This window comes from Protopterus annectens, chromosome 1.part0, assembly GCF_019279795.1.
Source record: "Protopterus annectens isolate FY-2018-M chromosome 1.part0, PAN1.0, whole genome shotgun sequence".
NCBI classification, from domain to species: domain Eukaryota; kingdom Metazoa; phylum Chordata; order Ceratodontiformes; family Protopteridae; genus Protopterus; species Protopterus annectens.
Window position 1 is genome coordinate 1,020,539,295 of NC_056725.1, and position 25,852 is coordinate 1,020,565,146.

Genomic DNA, 25,852 nt, shown 5'->3' on the forward strand with positions numbered 1-25,852 from the left:
TTGGGAAGCGGGTATTCAGTTCAGTGACCTTCTCAGTAAGGTCTCTGAACTACATGGCACATGTTATCAGGATGCAGGGCGATCTTATTAAAGAATACGCTGCTTCCCCCCCGGAGTCGATGTCGGCAGAGGACAAGCAATTGTACTCCACTCGTATGGCCACTCTGAGATCTGTTTCTAATACCTCCATGCAGCTGTTGTCTCACGCAACTAAGGGAGCCGCTAGAGCTAGCGGAGCGGGCCTAGTTATGACATTGTGACTTCACGGAGCCCTTTAAGGCGTCCTTTGCGAGTTTGCGAATGCCCCCTTTGATGGTTCTGCTTTGTTTGGCAAGACCGTTCGCGAGACACTTGTCCAGAGGTTGAAGGACAGGAAGACATTGTCTGCCGTCTGAGTCCGCTTCTCTGCTCCCCAGAGGTCCTTTTCCAAGAACCAAAAGGGACAGAAGAAGATGTGGTTCCAGAAATCACAACATTCCCAACCTGCTCCGGACAACCAGTCCTTCCGTGGCAGTCGAGGACAGGGAGGACGCCGCCCTAGAGGCAGAGGGGCACCGAGAAATTTTGGGTCCAGAGAATCCTTCTCTGATCCGGCCCACGCAACAGCCCTAAAGGGTTGCCTGACTGCTCCACTCTGCAGGCAGTCGGGGGGGCGCTTCTCGAGGCATCTGGCGGCATGGGAGTCCATTACGTCAGACCGCTGGGTGCTTCGGATTATATCCAGAGGTTACAAAATCCCTATGCTTCATGTTCCCAGACTCAAGAACCTCCCCGATGTACCGCCCGATCAGAGGGAGGCTGCAGCCGCGGAAATCCAGCAGCTGCTAGAAAAAAGGGCCATCCAACCCGTCCCCCCAGACCAGCTCGGATTATGGTTTTACTCAAGGTTCTTTCTGGTGCCAAAAAAGACGGAGGACCTGAGACCAATTCTAGACCTCTCCCTCTTGAACCTGTCGGTAACCAAGGAGAAATTCCGATTGGTCACTCTTCAGTCCATTCTCCCCCTGTTGCAGGAGAATGACTGGATGTGCTCAATAGACCTCAAGGATGCGTACTACCACATCTTAATGGACAGACGATCCAGGAGGTTTCTCCGCTTCCGGCTGGGAGCCAGCCACTATCATTTCAGGGTCCTTCCCTTTGGCCTTACCACAGCCCCCAGGGTGTTCACCAAAGTTTTAGCAGTGATAGTGGCCCACCTGAGACTTCAGGGAATACAGGTCTTCCCGTACCTGGACGACTGGCTCCTGACCGCCCCAGCAAGGCATCTACTCTGCTCAGCCAGAGATTTTTTTCTTCGCCTAGCCCCTCCCCAGTTAGGCATCACGATCAACATGGACAAATCCTCCCTTGCTCCGACGCAAGTGATATTCATAGGGGCCAGGTTAGATACAAGAAGTCTACGAGCCTACCTCACTTCGGAACGACTACAGAATGTCAGTTTATATGTGTGGGCCATCCTCCAATCAGAAGCTCCACCCACGGAATTGGTCCTGAGGGCACTGGGCTGTATGGCAGCGGCAATTACACTCCTTCCGTGCGCTTGCCTAAACATGAGGGTACTACAGTGGACCCTTCAAGTACAATGGTCCTTCCAGCTTCTTCCTCTCAATCACCCTGTCTCCGTCAGCAAGGCTTGCAGGAGGGCCCTGTTATGGTGGTTTCATTCCCCAGACCTCCATACAGGTCGCCCCTTCTGCGCTCCACCTCCCTCGTCACGGTGACCACGGATGCTTCTCGCCTCGGGTGGGGGAGCATTGCTCAGGCAGAACAGTCCAAGGCACTTGGAACGACTCAGAGACCTCCCTGCATATCAATGTTCTGGAGATGAGGGCAGTGCTGTTGGCGTTGCAAGCACTTCACAACCTTCTTCCCGTCGGAACTATTGTGATACAGATGGACAACATTTCAGTTGTCTGGTATATCAACAAACAGGGGGGAACCAGGTCTTATCCTCTCTTCCGAGAGGCCATGAGAGTGTGGAAATAGGCGGTCTCCACCAACCGCTTTCTGATCGCAACGCACATTCCGGGACGGTCCAACATTCTGGCGGACAAACTCAGCCGCACTATTCTTTCCCCTTACGAGTGGTCTCTCAACTCCCGAGTAGCGAAGCGGATTTTTGCAAAATGGGGGCAACCCTGTTGCGATCTTTTTGCCTCTCCCTCAAATACGAAATGCGACAACTTCTTCACCCTGATTCCCCCACCAGGGGAAGCCCCGAGAGATGCTCTAGTGCATGCTTGGCCGCCCGGTCTACTTTATGCCTATCCTCCTCTACCCCTGATGCTAAAGATGTTACAGAAAGCCTCTCGGTTGGGGAGCAAGATGATCCTCATTGCCCCATTCTGGCCTCGACAAACTTGGTTCCCTTACCTGTGGTCTCACTTGGTGAATCCTCACTGGATTCTGGATCCCAGCCCGGATCTGATCTCCCACCCATCAGGCTTTCCGACCCCGAATCTGGACAGCCTGAAGCTGACTGCTTTGCTGCTCCAGTTCCACTCTTAATTAGGACTTCCGGTATCTCCTCACCAGTCAAAGCCATCTTGGTGGCAGCACATAAACCTTCCACCAGGAAGATTTACCGCAGTAAATGGAAGCGCTTCTCCGTCTGGGCGGAACATCATAATTTGGACCCCTTCACTGCTCCGCTAACGTACGTTTTGGACTTCCTTACCGGGCTTTTTCAGCAAGGGGCTTGCTGTTCGACAGTCAAGGTACAATTGGCAGCCATCTCCCATTATCATGTAGGACATGAGACAGGTCCTTTGATGTCAGCTAAACTATGTAAAACCTTTCTCAAGGGTACTTTTCTGCTCAGGCCCCCTATCAAAGAAGCCATACCCCCTTGGGACCTATCGCTAGCTCTTCAGGCCTTGACTGCTTCCCCCTTTGAACCAGCTGCCTTGGCTGATCTTAAATACCTGTCTTGGAAAACAGCAATCCTGGTAGCCATCACTTCTGCGAAATGAGTTTCGGAACTTCAAGCTCTTTCCGTAAACCCCCCTTACTTGGTTTTTCATCAGGATAGAGTGTACCTTAGGACCAGTCCATCCTTTCTACCTAAGGTGGCCTCAGAAACCAATATCAATCGGTCCATCAGTCTTCCTGTTTTCTTCCCTAATTATCAAAATAAAGGAGAATACAAGCTGCATTCGTTAGATGTGCACAGGCAGCTGCGTTTCTATATTCATAGGACTGCTGGTCACAGACAATCTGATCAGCTGTTCATTTCCTTTGCCAAGTTCAATTTAGGTAAAGCCGTTTCGAAGGTCACCTTATCACACTGGATTTCCCAATGTATCCTTCTAGCTTATGAGGCTTCTGGGAGGCCTGCACCTCAAAGGGTCTGTGCACACTCCACTCACTCCATATCTACTTCTACTGCTTTCAGATCTAGAGTCCCCTTGGATGATATTTGCTCGGCAGCCACTTGGGCCTCATCTCATACCTTTATTAACCACTACAAACTGGACGTCACTTCCAGAGGAAGAGCATCCTTTGGCTCCGCAGTGCTCCGGAACATCCTTCCATGATGGCCGCCCAAGATTCAGCTCTGTCCCACAGGTTGCTGACAAATGAAGTCCCTACTCCAGATTAAGAAGTTATGTACTCACCATAACGTTCCATCTGAGTAGGTGGCTTCATTTGTCTGCAACCATCCCCCCTTCCTTCCCCTTGGCCTTCAGAAGAGTTAGATGGTGATATTATTCTTGCCTTTTCCTGTTAGGATACCTTTTCAGGTATATAGGAGGGCAAACTTGATCTGAGGTCAATTGGGGTTGGCAGGTGATTATGGGTGAGGGGAGGAACCAGGAGCTCGGATCCATAGCTGTATAAATAGTTGCCGGCTCGGATCCGATATCTGATCCAAGACCCACAGGTTGCAGACAAATGAAGCCATCTACTCAGATGGAACGTTATGGTGAGTACATAACTTCTTAATTTTTAACATTTATAGTAACTGTGGTGCATCATTTTAAATGTTTCCTCCCTCTATCCCACTTCTCCTTTCCATGTTCTTTGTATTTTTCTTCCTGGTCTTTGGGTTGGAGTTGGCATCCTTATCTCTTGGTCTTGCCTTATGCGGGTGTTTTCCCAGGGAATTGAAATAGTGTTACTTTGGGCAGGTCTTAGTCAGTGGTGGATGTTCCACCTGTTCCATTAGGTTCAGAGCTTTAACCCATAGCTGTTGATTGGGCAAAAAAAAAAAAAATCAGAAGGTATCTGTCAGTGCACTGTTTTATATAGCTTGCACATGTCTGGTGGAAGGGCTTCTGATAAAGCACTTGGACTGTGGAAGTATGTTCTTCTGTCAGGTTTCATGTAGACAGGATATTTCTAAGAAATGAGGACTGTAACACTGAGTCTAATACCACTTTTAGGGTAAATTCCTAATACAGTTTACTATCTGCTTTTTTTCTCAATCGAGACCTAAAAGTAAGTCATAACTATATATCTGAAGTAGTTGACTTCATTCATTCTGCACATATGGGTATACGGATCCGATTCGGCAAAACTTTTCAAGCATCAGCTCCGAGCTCCAAGATCCTCCCTTACCTATATTACATCACTTCCTCCTATCTAGCCCCAGATCTCGTTTGCCGCTCTAAGAGTCAGCATCGTGGTCTCTGAGCTCTAAGCAAAGTGGTAAGGTTTTTTGGTCTTTTTGTGATAGTTGAGTGCGAGTACCTTTCCCTTTTTCCTCCCTTCGCGTTTGGTCGTCGTGTTGTAAAAAAAAAAAAAAAAAAAAGTTTTAAGTGTTTTGTTTGTGATACTGGTTTCCCGCCTAGGCCCCATCCCTGTTTGTATGTGTGTGTGTGTGTGTGTGTGTGAACGGGGCGTTAGGGCTTTTACTGTCTCTACTATGGCCAAAACAGCCTAAGGTTCTATTTAAGAAGTGCACAGTGTGGTCATACGCTCTCACCAGCCGATGGCCACACTCTGTGTGTTCTATGTTTAGGGGTCGCCCATTTGTCTGCATCCTGCGACATTTGTTCAGGCTTTAACCCTACGGCGTTGAAGGATCGTCGGGCTAAGTTTGCGGCTAAGGGTCTGCTACCAGCTTCTGCCCTGGAGTCTGCCTCAGTTTCCTCCCCAGCCATTGACAGTGTGCAGGCAGGGACCCAACCTCCCACCAGGCCTGCTTCATCGGAGTCATCACAGAGAGGTAGAGACAGAAGGGAGAAGGAGAAGCGCCACAAAGAGAGGGACAGGCCCAGAAAAAGATCACCTGACAAGGGAGTCTTTCTCTAGCTCCTCTTCAAAGGCACCCAGGTCTCGTTTTCCTCAGCTCCGCTCTCCCCATTTCTCACCGGAGCCGACGAAGTCATCGGAGCCGAGGCACTCCCCTCAGATCTGGCCCAGACCCGAGTCAGTCGCTTCCTCCAGGTCGACTTGGAGTGTCTCCGACCTTGGTATGGACAGGCTGATGAGGTTCATCCAGAGCCAGATTCAGATGGGGGTCTTACCAGGGCCCTCGCCCATTGAAGAGGGTCCTTCTTCAACTATGTTCCACTCTATTGCTCCTTCTCCGATCCGACCCAACGCTTCGGGGTTCTCTGGTCCGAGACCTTTCGGAGCTGTTGGGTCAGCGCCGATGGTTCTCGTGTCCTCGACGCTGGCTGTTACCTTGAGTTCCTCGGATCCGATCTCTGATCCAGGGGACTCTCGGAGCCGTGGTCGGGGAGTCGGACCCGAGGGTCGAGATCTCGCTCTTTCAGATCCCATCCTCGGTGCTCGGACTACCCCGCCGTCTGCTCCGATCCCTGCTACAATGTCAGGGAGAGCCTCATCCTTACCTTATACGGAGGTGTTCTCTCCATCGGTATTCAGGGCAGTGGAAAGGGTTCCCTCTCAGGGGTTGAGACCACAGCTCACCTGCTCGGATCCTACCCAGACCCTTCTGATTTTGGATTCTGCTCCCATTACCCTGTCTCAGGGACAGCCCGTGCCAAAGCAACCCCAGGTTGTTCCCCTCATGGAACCCCCGGAGGCTTACGAATCCTCTCCAGAGAGTCCCACTGAAGAGGAACCTCGTAAGTGTAAGAGGAGGCACTTGTACTCCCCTGAGTCTATTACCACTGATACGGACTTGGATGAAGGAGAGGGTTCCCCCAGATCACCTACCGAGGACGTCTTGTTCGGAGACATTATGGAGATCCTCCGCCAAAGAGGAGGTTGGTCAGCCCCCAAACCCTCTACGGATGAGTCCGTATTCCTGGAGGCCTTTGGCACGGGCCCATCTACTTCCTGTGTCTCCCCTCCAGTGGACCCTTTGGTGGACCTCATCACCACTAGGGCATGGAAGGATCCTGACACCATAGAGCCTATACCCAAAAGGCCAGACAAAATTCTTTCCCCGCCGTCAGACAGGTAGGCATGGTCCAAAGGAGCCCCAGTAGACACTTTGGCGGTTGCAGCTGCCACAAAGAAGGAAGTGGCACAGGAGAATTCCTCGGTTCATCCACCAGACAGAGAGTCCAGGTCGATGGATCATTTCGTGAAGCGCATGTACTCGTCAGCGACATTTTCTATTCGTGCGCTGAATTACTTGGCACATGTTATCCGACTGCAGCGAGACCTTATATCGAAATTAACTGAGTCGCCCCCGGAGTCTCTGTCGCAACAGGACAAGCAGTCTTTCACTGCGAAGATGACTACACTGAAATCAGTGACTAATACCTTTGTGCATCTTCTCTCTCATGCTATGGAGGGAGCCGCTAGGGCTGCTGGTACAGGCGTTGCCTTGAGGCGTCACACTTGGATCAGACTGTGTCAATTTGTGGACCCCTTTAAGGCGTCTTTCATCAATGCCCCTTTCGATAGATCATCCCTCTTTGGGAAGACTGTAATGGCACACTAACCCAGAGTGAGAAGGATGGAAAGACTTTGTCAGCCGTCGGAATCTGCTTTTCTAACCCCCAGAGGTCCTATTCTAGGAACCAAAAAGGGCAAAAGAAGATGTGGTTCTGGAAATCACAGTCCTTTCATGACGCTCAGGAATATTCGTCCCCCAGAGGCAGAGGGGGACAAGACCGACGCCTTCCCAGAGACAGAGGGGGTCCCAGAAACTTCAGGTCTAGGGAACCTTTTTCCGACAGACCCACACAGCAACCCTGAGGGGTTGCCTGGCTGCTCTACTCTGGAGGCAGTCGGGGGAAGATTTTCCTTCCATCCAGCGGCATAGGAGTCCATTAATGCAGACTGCTGGGTGTTGAACATCATATCCAGAGGATATTCTATCCCCTTCATTTCATGTCCCTTAACTCCAGCACACCTTCCAGATGTTCCACCCGCTCACAGGGAGGCTGCAGCCATCGAGCCGGTCCCCCCAGATCAATCCGAATCAGGCATCTACTCCTGGTTCTTTTTAGTGCCAAAGAAGATGGGGGATCTCACACCCATTCTGGACCTGTCTATCCTCAACCTGTCGGTAGAGAAACAAAAATTCTGGATGGTCACTCTACAGGTCATTCTACCGTTTCTGAGAGAACGCGACTGGATGTGCTCGTTAGACCTATAGGACACTTACTATCACATCAAGGTCCACAGGAACTCCAGGAAATTTCTACACTTCCAGCTAGAGGCCAGTCACTTTCAATTCAGAGCCCTACCCTTTGGTCTCACCACAGCCCCCAGGGTGTTCACCAAGTTATGGCGGTCGTAGCGGCTCACCTGAGACTTCAGGGCATTCAGGTAGTCCCCTACCTGGACGACTGGCTCTTCGCTGCATCCACCAAACTTCGCTTGTGTCAGGACCTACACTACTTCCTCGGTTTGGCTTACAAGTTAGGTATCACGATCAATATCAACAAGTCCCACCTGGCTCCGGTTTAGATCATAGACTTCATCGGGGCACAGTTGGATTTGATTCAAAGATTTTTCTCACCCCAGAAAGGATAGAAAATCTCAGACTCCATGTAGCGGCGATCTTGGATCACTTTGTAGTCACAGCAACCGATGTTCTCAGGGCCCTGGGTTTGAAGGCAGCCGCAATCTCTATTCTCCCTGTTGCACGTCTTCACATGAGAGTCCTTCAGTGGAATCTAGCAGTTCAGTGGTCCTGGCTAGACCTTCCGATGAATTTCCACATCCGAATCAATCAGACATGCAGAACGTCACTCCAGTGGTGGCTTCGATCAGCGGACATTTTTGTGGGGCACAGCTTTCTAGCCCCTCCGGCTCAAGCCACGGTGACCAGAGACGCTTCCCAGCTCGTGTTGGGGGGGGGGGCACTTCCTGGGAAGAAAGGTCCAAGGCACGTGGTCCCCTCCAGAGGCCAAGCTACACATCAATGTCCTGGAGATGAGGGCAGTGCTTTTAGCGTTGAGAGCCTTCCACCCTGTCCTACCTCCGGGGACGGTAGCTATTCAATCAGACAGCATGTCTGTAGTCTAGTATATAAATAAACAGGGAAGGACCTGCTCCCCTACCCCCTTTACCGCGAGGCCATGAGGGTTTGGGAGTGGGCCATATCCACCATATCCACCAGCCGGTTTCTCATAGCAACACATATCCCGGAACGCTCCAACATTCTAGCGGACAGTTTCAGCAGGGCAATCCTTCTGCCTTACGAGTGGTCTCTGAAACAATCAGTGGCAGAGAAGATCTTCCGTGTTTCTGGTCAACCTTGCTGCGATATCTTCGCATCTCCTTCCAACGCGAAGTGCAGCAACTTCTTTGCTCTGATTCCCCCTCTGGGGGATGTCCCCAGGAACGCTCTAGTCCATGCTTGGGCTCCTGTATGCTTAACCCCCGTTACCTCTTATTCTGAAGTTCCTTCAGAGAGCTTGCTGGCTGCAGTGCAAAGTCATTCTTATACCTCCCTTCTGGCCGCGTCAAGTGTGGTTTCCCTTCCTATGGTCTCACCTGTTGGCTCCTCCATGGACTCTAGATCCATGCCCAGATCTGATTTCTCATCCGTCGGGCTTGCCCCTGCCCAGCCTGGACAGTCTCAAGCTGACGGCATGGCTGCTCCAGTTCCCATGATTAGCAGGACTCCCGGACTTTCGTCCCCTGTTAAGAATATTCTAGTAGCTTTCTTAAAGCCTCCACTAAGAAACTCTACAATAGCAAGTGGAGACGTTTTTGCGTGTGGGCCTCTCAGTGCAATCTGAACTCGTTTACAGCCCCCGTTCCGGTCATACTGGATTTTCTGGCCGATCTTTTTCGATCAGGCGCAAGTGCTTCCACCATCAAGGTTCAGCTGGCTGCCATCTCTAATTTTCATGTGGGTGAAAATAAGGTTGCTCTGGCTTCTGCTAAATTGTGTAAAGCTTTCCTGAAGGGCACTTTTTTATTGCAATCACCAGTTAAAGAAACAGTGCCCCCCCCTGGGATCTGACTTTAGTCCTTCAGGCTTTGACCTCTCCTCCTTTCGAGCCAGCCGGTTCAGTTCCGATAAAGTTTTAGTCGTGGAAGGCTGCCTTCTTGATCGCCATCACTTCAGCCAGGAGAGTTTCATAGTTGCAGGCGTTATCTTTCTTGCCCCCCTATTTGTTTTTCCACAAGGATAGGGTTTCGCTGCTTAAATTTGCCAGTCTTCTTCCCAAATTTCCAAAATAGGGGTGAACGTAAGCTTCATTTATTGGATGTCCATAGACAGCTTCGTTTTTACCTCCATAGGACTAAACCCTTCCGGAAGTCAGATCAATTGTTTATCTCTTTTTCAAAACCATTTTTGGGCAAAGCAGTTTCGAAAGTGTCCTTAGCAAGGTGGATCACTCTTTGTATTGCACAGGTTTATAAGGAAAAGGTTTATCTCCTCCTGGTGTATTGAAGGCTCATTCCACTAGAGCAGTGGCCACGTCTGCAGCTTTCTGGTCGATATCTGTGCGGCAGCGACTTAGGCCAAATCGCACACATTCATCTCTCATTATAAATTGGATCTTATTTTTAGAGGGCGAGCATCCTTTGGCTCTGCGGTGCTCAGAAATATCCTTCCATAAGGGCCTCCCAGGAATACTAGTAGCTGGGAACTCTGTCCCATATGTGCAGAATGAATGAAGTCAACTACTTCAGATAAAGAAGTTATGTTCTTACCGTAACGTTCCATCTGAGTAGTAGACTTCATTCTTCTGCACCTTCCCTCCCTCCATCCCCCTCACTCTTCAGGTTGTTCCTGTTTAGGATTGTGGTTAGGTTGCCATTTAGTGTCAGCAAACTCGATCTGGGGCTAGATAGGAGGAAGTGATGTAATATAGGTAAGGGAGGAGCTTGGAGCTCTGAGCTGATGCTTGAAAAGTTTTGCCGGCTCGGATCCGAATCGGATCCGTATACACATATGTGCAGAAGAATGAAGTCTACTACTCAGATGGAACGTTATGGTAAGAACATAACTTCTTTTTATGATCATACTGTGAAAGCATAGACTACAAATTTAGATCCAGATGTGTTTACATGTAAGTACTTTGTCACTTTTTTCATTGCTTGTAAAAAGAAAGAAAAAGCTGACCACACTGAAGTCTTATCCTTTTTTATAAAATGATGAAAATAATTTGGTGAGCGGTGGATGACTGTTTCTCTTATAAAAGCCAAATTAACCAATATGTAAGGGCTTGTTCAGCTGTGCAAACAGTTTCTGTAACTGCTAGGGCATCCCTCATTGAAATAATAGTCTGTTTACTGGATTCCCTCTGGTCATGCAGCTTCCATGTTTTCTATTGCCAGGACTACTACTGGCAAATGGAGAACTCTTGCTGGATTCCCACTTGAGAGATGATTTCTATAGCCTCAGACAGCGTCTTGTCTGTTTGTGTGTTTCTCTCTCTCACTCTCTCTCCGCGCAACCATTTTTGCCCTACTAGAATTACCAACTGACTTCATACAACCTGAAACCCAGGTATCTGAGTTTAAAGCAGCCAGTCCCCATTACTTTTCTCTGGTGCATCCTGTCATGGAAAAGCTGTTTCCTAGCAGAGTGCATCAGAAACCTAGAATTTAGCACTGGTTCATGCAAAGTCCCTGTTGTGGTCTCTTTCTTTCACTTATTGGGTGTTCATACAAAGGAACCACAGCACTTTGTTGTAGTACATTCATTTTTCCCTGGATGGGAGAGGATGAAGAAATAATTTACCCAAGAAGGGAAAGGGAATCCGATTTGAGGGATTTTATTATCTTTTTTTGTAATTCGAAAAGGAGGTGGTTTCTTTTCGTTTCTCTTGGCTGCTCATCATCTTTTGCTGTTTTGGGATCTGGCATATGATTGAGTTATGTTAAGTGTTTTTCTCTCTCAACAAAGATTGTGAGGTGTAGGAAGTTTAACAATGTTAACATGTTAGTTTTCTGCAACTCCTACCACCCTTATGTTTTTTTTTCTTTTCCCAATTTTACTGTTAAAACCCTATTGCAGTTTGTTTCTTTGCTTTGTCTACTTTTTAGTTTTTTCAAATTCTTTGGATTTCTAATACCATGACAGTTGTGGACCTGGTTTCTGAGTCTGAGTGAGATTAAAGTTCATGAAGTTAGTATTGCTTCATTGTTTGCTGATAGTGGTCAGCTCAATATCTGCAGTGTACCTAGAATTGCTGCCTCCTGCACTTCATATTGAATTAAATGTTTAAATGGAATATTTAAGTAAACTGCAGAATTCTTTGTCATGTTGTTCCTACTACTACTGTTGCCACTGTCTGGATGCCTTTATCCCATTTGCTCTGGTTTCTGCTTGCATATCTTGGAATTTTATGACACTTTTTTTTTAGTACGCAGGGCACGAATTTCTAGGTGTAGCTGTTTCAGTGGTGAATTTAGACATCTGCCCTTTTTTCCTGTTACTATATTGGTTTTCTTTTTTCATTGTTGGCATTGGATGATCTCTTCTTAACCATTCTATCTGTAAAAATGTGACTATGTGATTGTTCCAAGGGTTCTGTATATTTTCCACTTTAATTGTGGGCTTTTTAGTTTTCTTTCCTTTCTTGGTCCTGTTCTTATGTTCTTTTTTTTTGGCACTTTCTGTTGCTATCTGATTTTATTTTTTATTTTTGGTTTGATTTTTCATTCCATATTTCTGCTAATATGAGGAAAGATGGCATCATGGACTTGTTTTCTTCAATGTTTAGAGCTTTTGCTGTGTTTGGATCTGGTGATGTCAATAAATCTGCCAACAGTTGCATACCTATAAGCAGTTCCCAAAAGGCCCATGCATCCTTTAGTCTGATGAATATATAACCTTGCAGTGCAGTAGTTTTTATATATCCTTTAGTCTGGGGAATATATAACCTTGCAGTGCAGTAGTTTTTATATATCATCTGATAAGCATGAAACATTTTCCTTTGCTTATTCTCATGATGCGGTGCTTTTTAAGGATAGTCAGTCACTCAAAATGTGCACATTAGGACAGGAAGAGCAAGTTGATGTCTGAGTGTTTTTGTAAATTATAAATGGTATTTAACTGTAAGACTTATGCCTGTGAAAAGGAGATGGCTTTGGATTTCATTGTATATTTATGCAGATGGTGCATAGGACTTTTTATATTGTGGAATGTTGTTATAATTGAAAAGTTGACTTTATTGTTGCTTGGGAATTCACTGTAACTGCATTTTTACAAGGACAATAGTGCTATTGTAATATGGTATCTTGTGTACACAAGCACAAATGAACTTATGTGCTGCATATAATATTTATGGTGACTGCTATGTTTCACCTTTATTTGTATATTGTGTAAATGTTCAAAGACCTATTCTACCTGTACCCTCTCGGTGTGTTCTGGTAGTAGACTATGTCCTGAAACGAAACCTGGTAAGGATCAAATTTGTCTGCAGATGTTCAGAATTTCCGCTAATGATGGATATGGTTACTGCAAGCATAGTGGTTCCAGTTCTGACAGGTAAGAAGCCAGCACAACTGGCTATAAAACCATAGGTGAAAAATGAGACCAGGAAATGATCTCTTCTCAATTTTTCAGTTGTGAATGTGTCAAAGCAAAACTAATTATAGGAGAAAGCAGCCATCTAGGGGCACTTTAGAAATACTAATGCTTTTAACTGAGAGCTTAAAACGTAACAATTATTTGAGAAAAAAATTAAGAGTAGTAAAAAAATACAGTTGTATACTTAAGGTCAGTGCTTCACACACCTGCTGTTTCTGTTTCAGAGATGTGGTCTGAAGCTATAAAAATCCTCAAGGGAGAGTATACTGTTCGTGCAATTAAGGAACATAAGATGGATCAGGCAATTATATTTTGTCGGACTAAGATAGACTGTGATAACATGGAGCAGTATTTTATACAGCAGGGTGGAGGTAAGTTATTTTTACTCACGAAAACAGATTTTTTATTGCAACTGTTTCTGATTTAAAAAAATGTGTATGTTAAGTATTTGACAGTCTAAATTAGGACTAGTATGTCTTCAGGGGCTGCCAAGATCTTCATCTTGTGCAGCTGTCTTGCTTGCAGGTGGAGGCAGTTGCTGTAATGCCTTTATGTTCTGATAGTCCCTTCATTCTGTAGAGGGGAAATAATTAATCTTCAAGCTGCACATAAAAGGAAGGATGGACCTGCCTTTCTCCATTTCTTCCTCTTGATTCAGGGGTCAAAACTTGAGTAGTGGTACTTTTGAATTCATTAGTTTATTTTTCAGCTTCTTTTTTTCAGTAAAGTTTCTTTGGCTTGAGATGACAATCTCTGATTATGTTTTATAGAGCCGTTTCTTTTTGTTGTTAAATTTGTAAGCATGCATTTACTTTTCCATAGAGGCCCTTGTAGCCAGATAATACATTAAGCAGGCTAGACACCTTGACCTGTAGGTTATGCTTTTGGATGTTCATCGTGTTTCACTGTTGCAGTCATCACTGTAGGGTTCTCGCCTGCCGGCAGGCGGTCCTCAGTCGGTCAGAATCCCAAAGTCTGGGTCTGGTGTCGGCTGCTCAGCCATGCTGCCTGACGTCAGTGCGCCAGGAGTACAAAGCTGGCAGCCGACGCCATGTTCTCCAGTCTTTCTTGCCATGCAGTGAAAGCAGTTTGCAAGTGCCGGTTGGCTGACTCCTGACAATTTTTCGTACTTCAGTCCGAAGACTTACTTCTTCTACTCAAAGCTAAGTACCCTGTTGGGGAATCTTTTTTCTTGCTCCAGTCCGATGTCAGAAAAAGTTAATAATTGTATTTCTTGTGGGAAGCAAATACCTCATAAGGATTTCCATTCTTACAGTATTCCTTGCTTAGGCCCTGACCACAACATAGCTAGTTGTCGGTTTTGTGCTAGATTTAACCAACGCACGATTAAGCGAAGGTACAATTTTGCATTTCATTATTTCGGTAGGTGATTTAATTACAAAATGTTGTCGGACACTCTTCCGACTACCGGAGTACACAAACGACGCAAGGATAAAGACAGGCTTCCGAGGTCCAAAACAGACTACGTTTTACAAACAGAGCCAGCTTCTGGTTCGGCTGTCGTCAGTGAGGCGCTTTCGCAGCCCCTGTTGTCGGCCATTTCGGAACCGATTGCCGAAACGGACTCCCACGAGGAGCCAACTAAGCCTTTGAGTACTTCAGCTGCTGGACCTTCGGACAATGCTCCCTCGGATGGGTCCGGAGCCGCTGTGCAGGTACCGGCTTCCGAGGGGGTTTTCAGGCCTACACAGCTTCTGATAAAGGCAAAGACTCCTTCCGAATCTAAGACTTCAGTCCAGGCCTCTTCTGATCCGGGACCCAAATCCCAAAAACAGTTACTTAAGATGGCGGAGGACTTACTTACCATGATTAGGGGTTCACACCCCCCACCAGATAAAAGGCCTAGGCAGGAATTGGATTATGACTCTTCTGATCAGGCATCTATTTCTTCAGTGTCTTCTTCTGACCAGGATTACTCTTTCTCTCCTTATGAGGATGCTGATGCTGAGGAATCCATTCCTTCAGCTTCTCCCCCTGAGGATTTTTCATTTGGGGAAACTTTACATGAAATGAGGGAACATTTTCACTGGGAAGGACAGGAGTACTCGGAATCTAAGAGAAGACTTAGGGATTTTCTTCTTCTTCCTCAACATAGGCCCCTGGCTATTCCTCCTATTTTGGATATTGTGGATGATGCCTTCTCTGAGGCTAATTTAACTCCTGACTCTTTTCCTCCAGCCCCTGCTAAGCCCGACAGATATTATAGGGTCCCTGATTCTCACCAGTTCCTTTTCAAGAATCCTACTGCTCATCCTGAAACCATTTCCCAGGGCCCTAAGGGGGTTAAGGCCGCTTCTGCTAAAAACCCCATTCCGACAGATAAGGATTCCAGAGCTTTAGAGAGATGGGGCAAAAAAGTGTACACCTCTGCAACTTTATCAATTAGGGCTTTAAACTGTCAATTTCATATGCTAAAATACCAGCAATTCCTACTGTCTGTTGTGAAACGAAAGCTAGCTTCCATTTCCGCATGTGCAGATAATAAGGAATTACATGATTTGATGCATGCCACTGAACAAGTAGGGAAGCATGGTTTACACTGTGGTTTTGATGCCTTGGAGGCTTCTTGTAGGGCTGCTGCCTCCAGCACAGTCATTAGAAGGCATGCTTGGTTAAAGGAACAAAACTTACCTGATCAAGTGAAAGCTAAGTTATTGGATGCACCTGTTCAGCATGATGTTTTGTTTGGATCTAAGGCTGAAGAGGTGATAAAGAAAATGGAGGACAAGGCTAAATCCATGCAAATGGAATCCATGCAAATGGTTAAGGATTTCTTACAAGTACAGCCCCCCCAGATTTAGTAGGAATTGGCCAACAAAAAATTGGTCCTTTCCCCTACTCAGACAGGCCTCAGAGGGGTAGATATAGACGCTCCAGAGGAAGGCCTCAAACGCAGACCTCCTACAGACCAAGACAGTGGACTGCTTCCACCTCTAGGGGTGGAGAGGACAGGCCTCAAACTCATAGAAAACAGGCTCAATGACTCCCCCTGCTGGGCTGCAGGAATTTCTTCCTGGAAGCCCCTCTCGGAGGAAAACTCTCTCTTTTTCACCTAAATTGGACTTGCATAACCCAAGACAAGTGGGTTCTGGATGTGGTTTCAAGAGGTTACAAATTCCACTTTCATTCCCTACCAAGACCAAACGGATGGCCGGACCTACCAAAACACCAATGGTCAAAGGCCTTAAACCAGGTGGAAGCCCTCATGGCTATGAGGGCCGTAGAACTGGTTCCACTTTCAAAAATGGGGCAAGGTTTTTACTCAAGGCTCTTTCTAGTCCCCAGAAAGCAAAATTCATGGAGACCCATCCTGGATCTGTCAGTCTTGAACACTTTCCTGGATATACCAAAATTCAAGATGCTTACTCTGCAGCAGCTACTGCCAATGTTGAGCAAAAATGAATGGATAGTAACATTGGATTTAAAGGAGGCTTACTTACACATTACTATCAGACAGGAGTGCAGAAAATACCTAAGGTTCAAGGCTGGCTCGAGGCATTACCAATTCTCTGCGCTGCCCTTTGGATTGTCTACCGCGCCCAGGGTCTTCACCAAATGCCTGGCACCAGTAGTAGCTTATTGCAGACTCAAGGGAATTCAACTTTACCCTTATCTGGACGACTGTCTTATTCAAGCACACAGCAAGTATGTCTTACTCCAGCATCTAGAATTTGTTCAGAACCTTCTCAAGTTCCTGGGATTCACTGTGAACATAAAAAAGTCAAATTTGACACCCTCACAACCAGCAGTGGCCTTAGGTCAGCTGGTGCCCTAGGCAAAAAGGTTCCACAGTGCCCCCCACACCACCCAGGTGCCCCCAACCTGGTCTGCCTACACCAAATAAATACTGGAAAAGCGCCTCTGCTACAGCGGCACCCTAGGCGGCCGCCTAGTTGGCCTATGCCTAAGGCCGGCCATGCTCATAACAAATAACTTTTCTGGGTGCTCTTCTAAACACAACAACCCAGATGGCATTTCTAACATCCGAAAAACAATTACAGCTGGCTTCAACTTTCAAAACTTTGGCGTCACTAACTCAGCTATCTGCAAGGAAATGCCTGCAGGCATTGGGTTACATGGCCTCTTGCATCCTTCTCATACCATATGCAAGACTACATATGAGAAAAATACAGTGGTACCTAAAAAGTGTATGGTCCCAGCATTGCCACAGTCTAGACACACAGATCACCGTCCTGCCTTGTCTACAAAAGGAATTCCTTTGGTGGACCAAGGCATGTATTCACAACAAAGGGAAAAGCCTTCAGTCTGCCTCCAGCCAGCCAGATACTAAACCACGGACGCCTCAGATTACGCATGGGGAGCCCACCTGCAGGGAAAATGTCTGCAAGGCTTTTGGACAAAGGATCAGAAGCACCTGCATATCAATTTAAAGGAAATGTTAGCTGTTCAGAATGCTCTCTTGGCCTTCAGGGATCTCCTACAACCTGGACAACTACTGATACGGACAGACAACACCACAGTTATGTGGTACATAAACAAGCAAGGGGGTTCACACTCCTAACCCCTTTGCATACTAGCCATGACTCTATGGAACACACTCAAGCATGCAAAGTGGACCTACAAGTTCAGTTCCTACCAGGGAAACAAAACATTCTGCTAGACAGCCTGAGCAGGAACCTGTCAGACCCACACGAATGGATGCTGGACACCGAAATATTCAAGATTACAGCAGTCTGGGGCTGCCCGCACATAGATCTTTTTGCATCCCCCCTCAACCATCAATTACGGATTTTTTGCACAAGGACATTCCACGAGCTAGCATGGAAAGTGGATGCACTATCATTCAGTTGGAGAAACCTCTCTGGGTATGCCTTCCCGCCTCTACCTCTTCTTCCACGGGTGTTATTAAAGATCAAGCAGGACACGCCCAAGATGATAATTTTACTGGCCCCAAATTGGCCTCGACAATTTTGGTACCCAACACTGATGAATCTTTCACAGGAGCCCCCTTGGGTTTTACCTCCGACTCCAAATCTTTTGTCCCAACACCAGGGTCAGGTTCTGCACTCTCATGTCAAACCTCTCAGCCTGGCTAATTCAGGGTCTGTGATTAATCCTCTCCTTCCCAAACAGGTTATGGATGTCATTTTAGAAGCCAGACACCCTAGCACTAGAAAATCTTATGCAGGAAAATGGAAAAGATTTTGCACCTGGATGTATGATCAGGATTCTGATCCTCTCACTCTTAATATTCCTTTGATTTTACTATACCTGACAGACCTGTTACATAAGGGTCTCTCCTTCTCTTCCATAAAGATACATGCCTCAGCTATCTCTGCACATTATAATACAGACCCTCCAATCTTTTCCCACCAACTCATGAGACAATTTCTCAGAGGAGCTAAGAATTTAAGGCCCCCTAGATCTCCACCCATTCCTGCCTGGTATCTCAACTATGTTTTGGAAAAACTCACTCTACCTCCTTTTGAGCCTGCTGCCACGTCTGACATCAAGTTTTTATCATGGAAGACAGCCATCCTGTTAGCTTTGACTTCAGCCAGGAGAGTTTTGGAGTTGCAAGCACTCATGGCTGTGGAATCTTACATTATTTTTCACCAAGACAGGGTGTCTTTAAGGACTAATCCTACTTTCATGCCTAAGGTGGTTTCCAAAGTGGCTTTAAATCAAACAATTCATCTGCCAACCTTTTTCACCAATCCTCAAAATGGGGGGAAAGGATCTTGCATTCCTTGGATGTACACAGACAACTTCGTTTTTACCTGGATAGAACCAAGAACGTCAGGAAAACAGAGCAGTTGTTTGTTTCTTATGCTTCAAATTCCCAAGGCAAAGCCTTCTAAATGGATCGCTCATGGGATCAGATTTTGTTATTCTCACCATGGAAAGCAAATCCCAGGAAGTATTAGGACTCACTCTACCAGGGCTGCTACTACTTCAGCTGCCTTCCTCAGGGGAGTACCTACCAAAGACATTTTGGAAGCTGCAACTTGGAGTTCGGTGCATACTTTTTCCAAATACTACAATCTACCTCTCTACTCTAAGTCTAGGGCAGGCTTTGCTTCTGCAGTCTTGCAGGGCCTTCTAGCCGCCCCCTCTACTTTATGACCTCCTCCCTTTTCTTCTGCTTTGGGATTCAACCCTACAGTGATGACTGCAACAGTGAAACACTATGAACATAGTACAGTTGTGTACACTTACCATAAATGTAGATGTTCGAGTGTCTTCACTGTTGCAGTCTGGTTTACCCTCCCTCCTGTCCCCTCTTACTCTTTCTTTTGTGTGGTTCCCTACTTCACCCTTCTTCTGAGGTGTATTTGCAAACGGTATGGGGTTAGACTCATTTTTGGACTCCTTACGTCTGGGGCACGAAAAACTGGAGAACATGGCGTCGGCTGCCAGCTTTGTACTCCTGGTGCACTGATGTCAGGGAGCATGGCTGAGCAGCCGACGCCAGACCCAGACTTTGGGATTCTGGCCGACCGAGGACTGCCTGCCGGCAGGGGAGAACCCTACATTGATGACTGCAAAAGTGAAGACACTCGAACATCTGCATTTATGGTAAGTGTACACAACTGTACTTTCTTTATTACTTTTACCCTATTTTATTAACACCACTAGGTATTTTCGGGCTAAAGCAGTCAGAGAATACAGGGTCAAGATGTAATGAGATGTTGGCATTGATTTACTGCTGACTGCACTAGAAGAACAAATTCATTCTCTGGAGTAGGAAAAAAACTGCTGCAATTTACATATTTGATGTGTTGCAGAATGTTCATGGGGTCATTGCACACTGATGAAAGATATTTAGAGAAGTTTTCATCAACAGGTTGAATTTTCCATTGATAGTATCTGTCCCTAGGTGGCATAATTATCCCCTTCTGAGATTCTGTCATTAATATTTATATTGTCAAAATGTGATTTAAGCAGTGCTGTACTTTCCCTGCTTGATTGAATGTAATTTTTTGTATGGGTTGTCAAAACCATGTGTGAGCCCTGATGGTCAGTTGGCATTGTGGGTGGAGTTTCTTGCTTTAGCCAGATGTGACTGACTTCACTCAAAAGTTCATCACGCAGAAGGCCTGTCCTAACACTCCTTGCTTTGGGGAATTTTAGAGCATTCTCTTGAGCATTGCCTGGAAACTTTCTTCTGGGCATATTTTTTTATTTGCTTGACTAAGAAACAGCATCTGTTACACTCTTAAGACACCTTTTCATCTCATGTTCTGAGGAGTTAATTCTGTACTTACTAGGTACATTCTTTGTCAGATCCTTTATGAAAGGATGTCAGGTAAATAGGTTACCACGACACTGTAGTGATTAAGAGAAGGTTAGAGGTAGCAGGACAGTTGGGTCTCCCTGCATTTTCTGTATCATGGTAGTTCATTACTATGTGCCATCATATCTATTTTGAAGTCTTCATCAGGATGCTTTGATGAGTTGTTTGTTGGTTTCCACAGTTTAGAAACTATCAGATGTTCTTCGTATTTCACTGTTGCAGTCATTACTCTTGGATTATCCTGCTGGCAGGCTACCCGCAGTCGGCCTGAATTCCAAAGTCTTGGTCCTGCATCGGTTGCTGTCGCCTCTTCCCTGACGTCAGTGCGCCAGGGGTATAAAAGATGCAGCCGACTCCATTTTTTAGTCTTTCTTGCTGCGCGGTGCCCGAAGCAGAAGCAGTTTGCAAGTGCCGGTCGGCTGACTCCTGAGATTTTCGTGTTCGAATTTCAGATCCGAAGTCTTCATTTAAAGCTAAGTACCCCGTTGGGGAAACTTTTCTTGCTCCAGACCGATGTCAGAAAAAGTTAATAATTGTATTTCTTGTGGGAAGCAAATACCTCATAAGGACTTCCATTCTTATTGTATTCCTTGCCTAGGCTCTGATCACAACGTTGCTAATTGCAGGTTTTGTGCTAGATTTAACCAACGCACTATTAAGCATCGGTACGATTTTGCATTTCATTACTTTGGCCGAAGATTTAATTACACGATGTCTGATAGCCATCCGACTACCGAGGTCCAAAACTGACTAGGCTTCTTCTAAGCCAGTTCACCGGTACTCAGTGAGGCGCTTTCGCAGCCCCTTACGCCCGCTACCTCAGAGCCTCAGGCCGCTTCCGATTCCCACGTGGAGCAGACTAGGCCGCTGGAAACTCAAGATCTGAAGTAGGAGATTCATTTGTCTGCAACCTGTGGGTTATGGATCCGATATCGGATCCGAACCGGCATGGTTTACCAGCTATGGATCCAAGCTCTCAGCTCCTCCCCTCACCCATAATACCCTGCTCTACCCTCATGACCTCAGATCTCGCTTTGCAGCATGGTGACCAGATTGTTTTTCCAGCTCTCCAGCTAAGTGATAGTTTTCAGCGTTTAAATTGTAAAATTTAAATAATTTTTTGGTTGATTTGTATGAAAGTGTAGATTTCCCTTTTTGTATTATTACTTTTTTTAGAGTTTAATCTAAAATTTATATCCCTCCCCTCGCTGGTAGCGTAGTGTGCGTGTTGGGCCTGTGAGTGATTTTGTTTTAGTTACTTACCTTAGTTATAGTAACTGTTGTTTGTTAGCTTGGGATGTCTGAGCAGCCCAAGGCTATTTTTTCTAAATGCTCCGAGTGTGGCCACAAGCTTTCCCCAGCTGATGGCCACACTCGGTGTGTTAGATGCCTGGGGGTTGAACACCTCACATCTGGATGTTCCATTTGTGCAGGGTTCAACCCCAGGGCATTGAAGGAGCGGAGGTCCAAGCTTGTTTTGGCGGGCCTTTACCGCCGGACTGCTCCGACCTCCGCCTTCGGGATAACCGTCTCCACGGTTATTCCTCTCCCCCTCCTCCTCCTGGGACTCAACCTCCCGCTTCTGGTTGGAGGAGAGGGATGCTAGAAAGGACCGGAGGGAGAAGCACCATAAGCGGCGGGCTGAGACCTCTGTTTCGCCCCGCCAGCCAAGCGGCTTCTCCCGGCTCCATTGTCGGCTGGATCTCCTCCTCCTCGGCCCGGTCTCCAGTGTGTTTTCACGGGACCTGAGGAGGAGGAGACCCGATCTCCGTCGAGGCTATCGAGGAGGCACTCAAGGCCTACCTCGGTAGCCTCGTCGAGATCTACGTACAGCCTATCGGATGCTGATCTGGACCGGATGATGAGAAGGTTCATCCAGGCCCAGATGCAGATGGGAGTGCTCTTGCCTCCCCTCTGGGGAGCTCGACCCCTTTTCAAGCCGATTGCTCCTTCTCCGCCCCCCTACCCGGGTTCGGAGCAGTTGGAGCCGAGCAGCCGAGCCGGGGTGGGTCGGCGCCGATAGTACTTGGTACTTCAGATCCGACCCTGCCCTCGAGTGCATCGGATCCGATCTCTCGGAGCCTGGATCCGAGCCTCGGATCCGAGGGGATCAGTGCTCGCCGGCGCCGTCTGTGTCGGAGCGCACTGTCCCTTCGGATCCGAGCGCTTCGGCGCCGGCTCCGATCCACTCTAAAGATTCGAGGGGGAGCCGATTGTCGGATCCTTTGGTCGAGGTCGGCTCCCCTTCGGCGTTTGATGTAGTGGAGAGGGCCCTGTTGAGGGTCTCCGGACCCCCGGCACTTGTTTCGGCTCCGTCCCGCGCTCCCTCTGCACTGGGTCAGGCTTCCACCATCCGGCCCTTGGGACAGCCCGCTTCTATGTCCCAAGCTGTTCCCCTGGAACAGGTTGCTGCTGCAGGAGTCCTCTGACAGGCCCCCAGAGGATGTTCCTCGCAAGCATACGTGCAAAAGGAGGCACATTGACTCCCCCGAGTCTCTCACGGAAGACACGGATTTGGAGGAAGGGGAAGGCTGCCCCCGGTCACCCCCCGAGGATGTCTCATTTGGAGACATCATGGAAATGCTCCGTATAAGGGGGGGGTGGTCTGCCCCCAAGTCTTCCTCGGACGAATCCGTGTTCTTGGAGGCATTTGAAGCGGGCCCGTCTACCTCTTGGGTGTCCCCTCCTGCCGACCCCCTGGTGGACCTCATTACCACCAGGGCGTGGAAGGAACCGGACACCGTGGAGCCAATCCCTAAGAGGCCCGACAGGATCCTCAACCCACCGTATGACCGTGCCCATTGGAGTAAGGGGCCTCCGGTAGATGCCATGTTGACGGCGGCGGCCACCAAGAGGGAACTTGCTCAGGAGAGTCCCTCAGTCCATCCCCCAAGCAAGGAGTCTCGGATGATGGACCGCTTGGGGAAGCGGATGTTTAGTTCAGCGACCTTCTCGATAAGGGCGCTGAACTACCTGGCACACGTTATTAGGATGCAGCGAGATCTCATTAAAGAATACGCTGCATCTCCCCCAGAGTCCATGTCGGAGGAGGACAAAGTGCTGCACTCCACCCGCATGGCCACTCTTAGATCAGTTACCAATACCTCTATGCGGCTACTCTCCCATGCTACGGAAGGCGCCGCTAGAGCCGCAGGGGCAGGTCTAGTCACTAGACGTCAGGCCTGGCTCCGTCATTGCGATTTCTCTGAGCCCTTCAAAGCGTCATTTGCGAACGCCCCCTTTGATGGTTCTGCCCTCTTTGGCAAAACCGTTCGCGACACTTTGACCCAGAGCGAGAAGGACGGGAAGACGCTGTCTGCCGTCGGAATCCGCTTCTCTGCACCCCAGAGGCCCTATTCTAGGAACCAAAAGGGTCAGAAGAAGATGTGGTTCCGGACGTCGCAGCAATCCCAGCCTGCTCCGGACAACCAGTCCTTCCGTGGCAGAGGAGGACAGGGAGGACGCCGCCCTAGAGGCAGAGGGGCTCCCAGGAACTTCGGGTCCAGAGAACCCTTCTCTGAACGGCCCGCAGCAACCCTGAGGGTTGCCCGGCTGCTCCACTCTGGAGGCAGTCGGGGACGTTCGGGGCACCTAGCGGCATGGGAGTCCATAACATCAGACCGCTGGGTTCTCCAGATCATATCCAGAGGATACCGCATCCCTTTTTGTCACTTACCAAAGTTGAAGTCCCTCCCAGACGTTCCACTCGGTCAACGGGAGGCCGCTTTGGCAGAAATTGGCCATCTGCTAAAGAAAAGAGCCATCCAGCCTGTCCCCCCAGACCAGATCGGATCAGGGTTCTACTCCAGGTTCTTTTTAGTGCCAAAAAAGACGGGGGATCTAAGACCAATTTTAGACCTTTCTCTCTTGAACCTGGCAGTCCCCAAGGAAAAATTCCGAATGGTCATTCTGCAATCTATTCTCCCCCTTCTGGGAGAAAATCACTGGATGTGTTCTATAGACCTCAAAGATGCGTGCTACCACATCCTGATGGACAGGCGCTCCAGGAGGTTCCTCCGCTTCCGGCTGGGAGCCAGTCACTACCAGTTCCGGGTCCTTCCCTTTGGTCTCACCACAGCCCCCAGGGTGTTCACCAAAGTATTAGCAGTGGTAGCGGCCCACCTGAGGCTTCAGGGGGTGCAGGTCTTCCCTTACCTGGACGACTGGCTCCTTACCGCCCCAACAAGGCATCTACTACTATTGGCGCGAGACTCCTTTCTCCATCTTGCTCCCATTCTGGGCATTACAATAAATACAAAGAAATCCAACCTGGCGCCCACACAGCTCTTAGATTTTATAGGGGCCAGGTTAGACACAAGGAGTTTAAAAGCCTTCCTCACTGCGGGCAGAGTTCAAAATCTGCAGCTCCAGGTGCGGGACATTCTCCACTCAAGTTCTGTTCCGGCGGAGTTGGTCCTGAGGGCTCTAGGGTCCATGGCATCTGCTATAGCACTTCTTCCTCTTGCCAGGCTCAATATGCGCATCCTCCAGTGGACTCTCTTAGTACAATGGTCTTACCTTGCTCTCCCTATGCATCATCCCATTGCGATCAGCAAGACTTGCAAGCGGTCCCTCCTGTGGTGGCTTCACTCCCCAGATCTCCACGGAGGCCGCCCATTTTGTGCTTCTCCCCCTCTTGCCACGGTGACCACGGGCGCCTCCCGCCTCGGGTGGGGGCATTTTATGGCCGGACCGTCCAAGGCACGTGGAGCGATTCAGAGACCTTACTGCATATCAACGTTCTAGAGATGAGAGCAGTGCTCTTAGCGTTGCTAGCACTTCAGGACTTTCTTCCCTTGGGAACAATTGCGATTCAATCGGACAACATGTCAGTTGTCTGGTACATCAACAAGCAAGGGGGAACGAGGTCTTACCCTCTTTGTCGAGAAGCCATGAGAGTTTGGGAATGGGCAATCTCCACCAACCGCTTTCTAATAGCAACGCACATTCCGGGTCGGTCCAACATCCTGGCGGACAAGCTCAGTCGCACCATTCTGACTCCTTACGAGTGGTCTCTCAATTTTCAAGTAGCGGAACGCATATTCGCACGGTGGGGAACTCCTTCATGCGATCTTTTTGCCTCTCCCTCAAACACCAAGTGCGACAGTTTTTCGCTCTGATACCTCCTCCAGGAGGTTCTCCAAGAGACGCTCTGGTGCATGCTTGGCCACCCGGTCTTCTGTATGCTTATCCACCCTTGCCTCTGATGCTCCAAGTTCTTCAGAAAGCCTCTTGGGTGGGTTGCAGAATGATTCTCATTGCTCCGTTTTGGCCTCGACAGATCTGGTTCCCCTTCCTAAGGTCTCACTCGGTGAATCCTCCTTGTATTCTAGATCCCATTCCGGATCTGATATCTCATCCATCCTGCATATCTCCTCCGAACATGGACAACCTGAAGCTGACCGCTTGGCTGCTCCAGTTCCACTCTTGATCAGGACTCCCGGTATTTCGTCCCCTGTTAAGGCGATCCTGGTGGCAGCTCATAAACCATCCACTAGGAAAGTCTACAGCAGCAAGTGGAAACGGTTTTCTTTGTGGGCGGAGCGCAAGGCCTGAATCCTTCACGGTTCCTCTCCCTTTAGTGCTTGATTTCTTAACCACTCTTTTTAACGATGGTGCCAGCAGTTCCACAGTCAAAGTACAACTGGCGGCAATTTCACATTATCACATTGGTCATGACTCTAGTCCACTCATGTCAG

General features: G+C 48.1%; 1 protein-coding gene across 1 annotated transcript in view; it reads left to right on the forward strand.

Moving 5' to 3' along the window:
• Positions 1–25,852, forward strand: part of DDX1 (DEAD-box helicase 1) — a 1,380,291-nt gene that overhangs the window by 807,760 nt on the left and 546,679 nt on the right. The window contains exon 19 of the mRNA XM_044064805.1: positions 13,099–13,245. Within this exon, the coding sequence (XP_043920740.1) occupies positions 13,099–13,245 (147 nt within the window). The remainder of the gene's footprint in view (positions 1–13,098; positions 13,246–25,852) is intronic.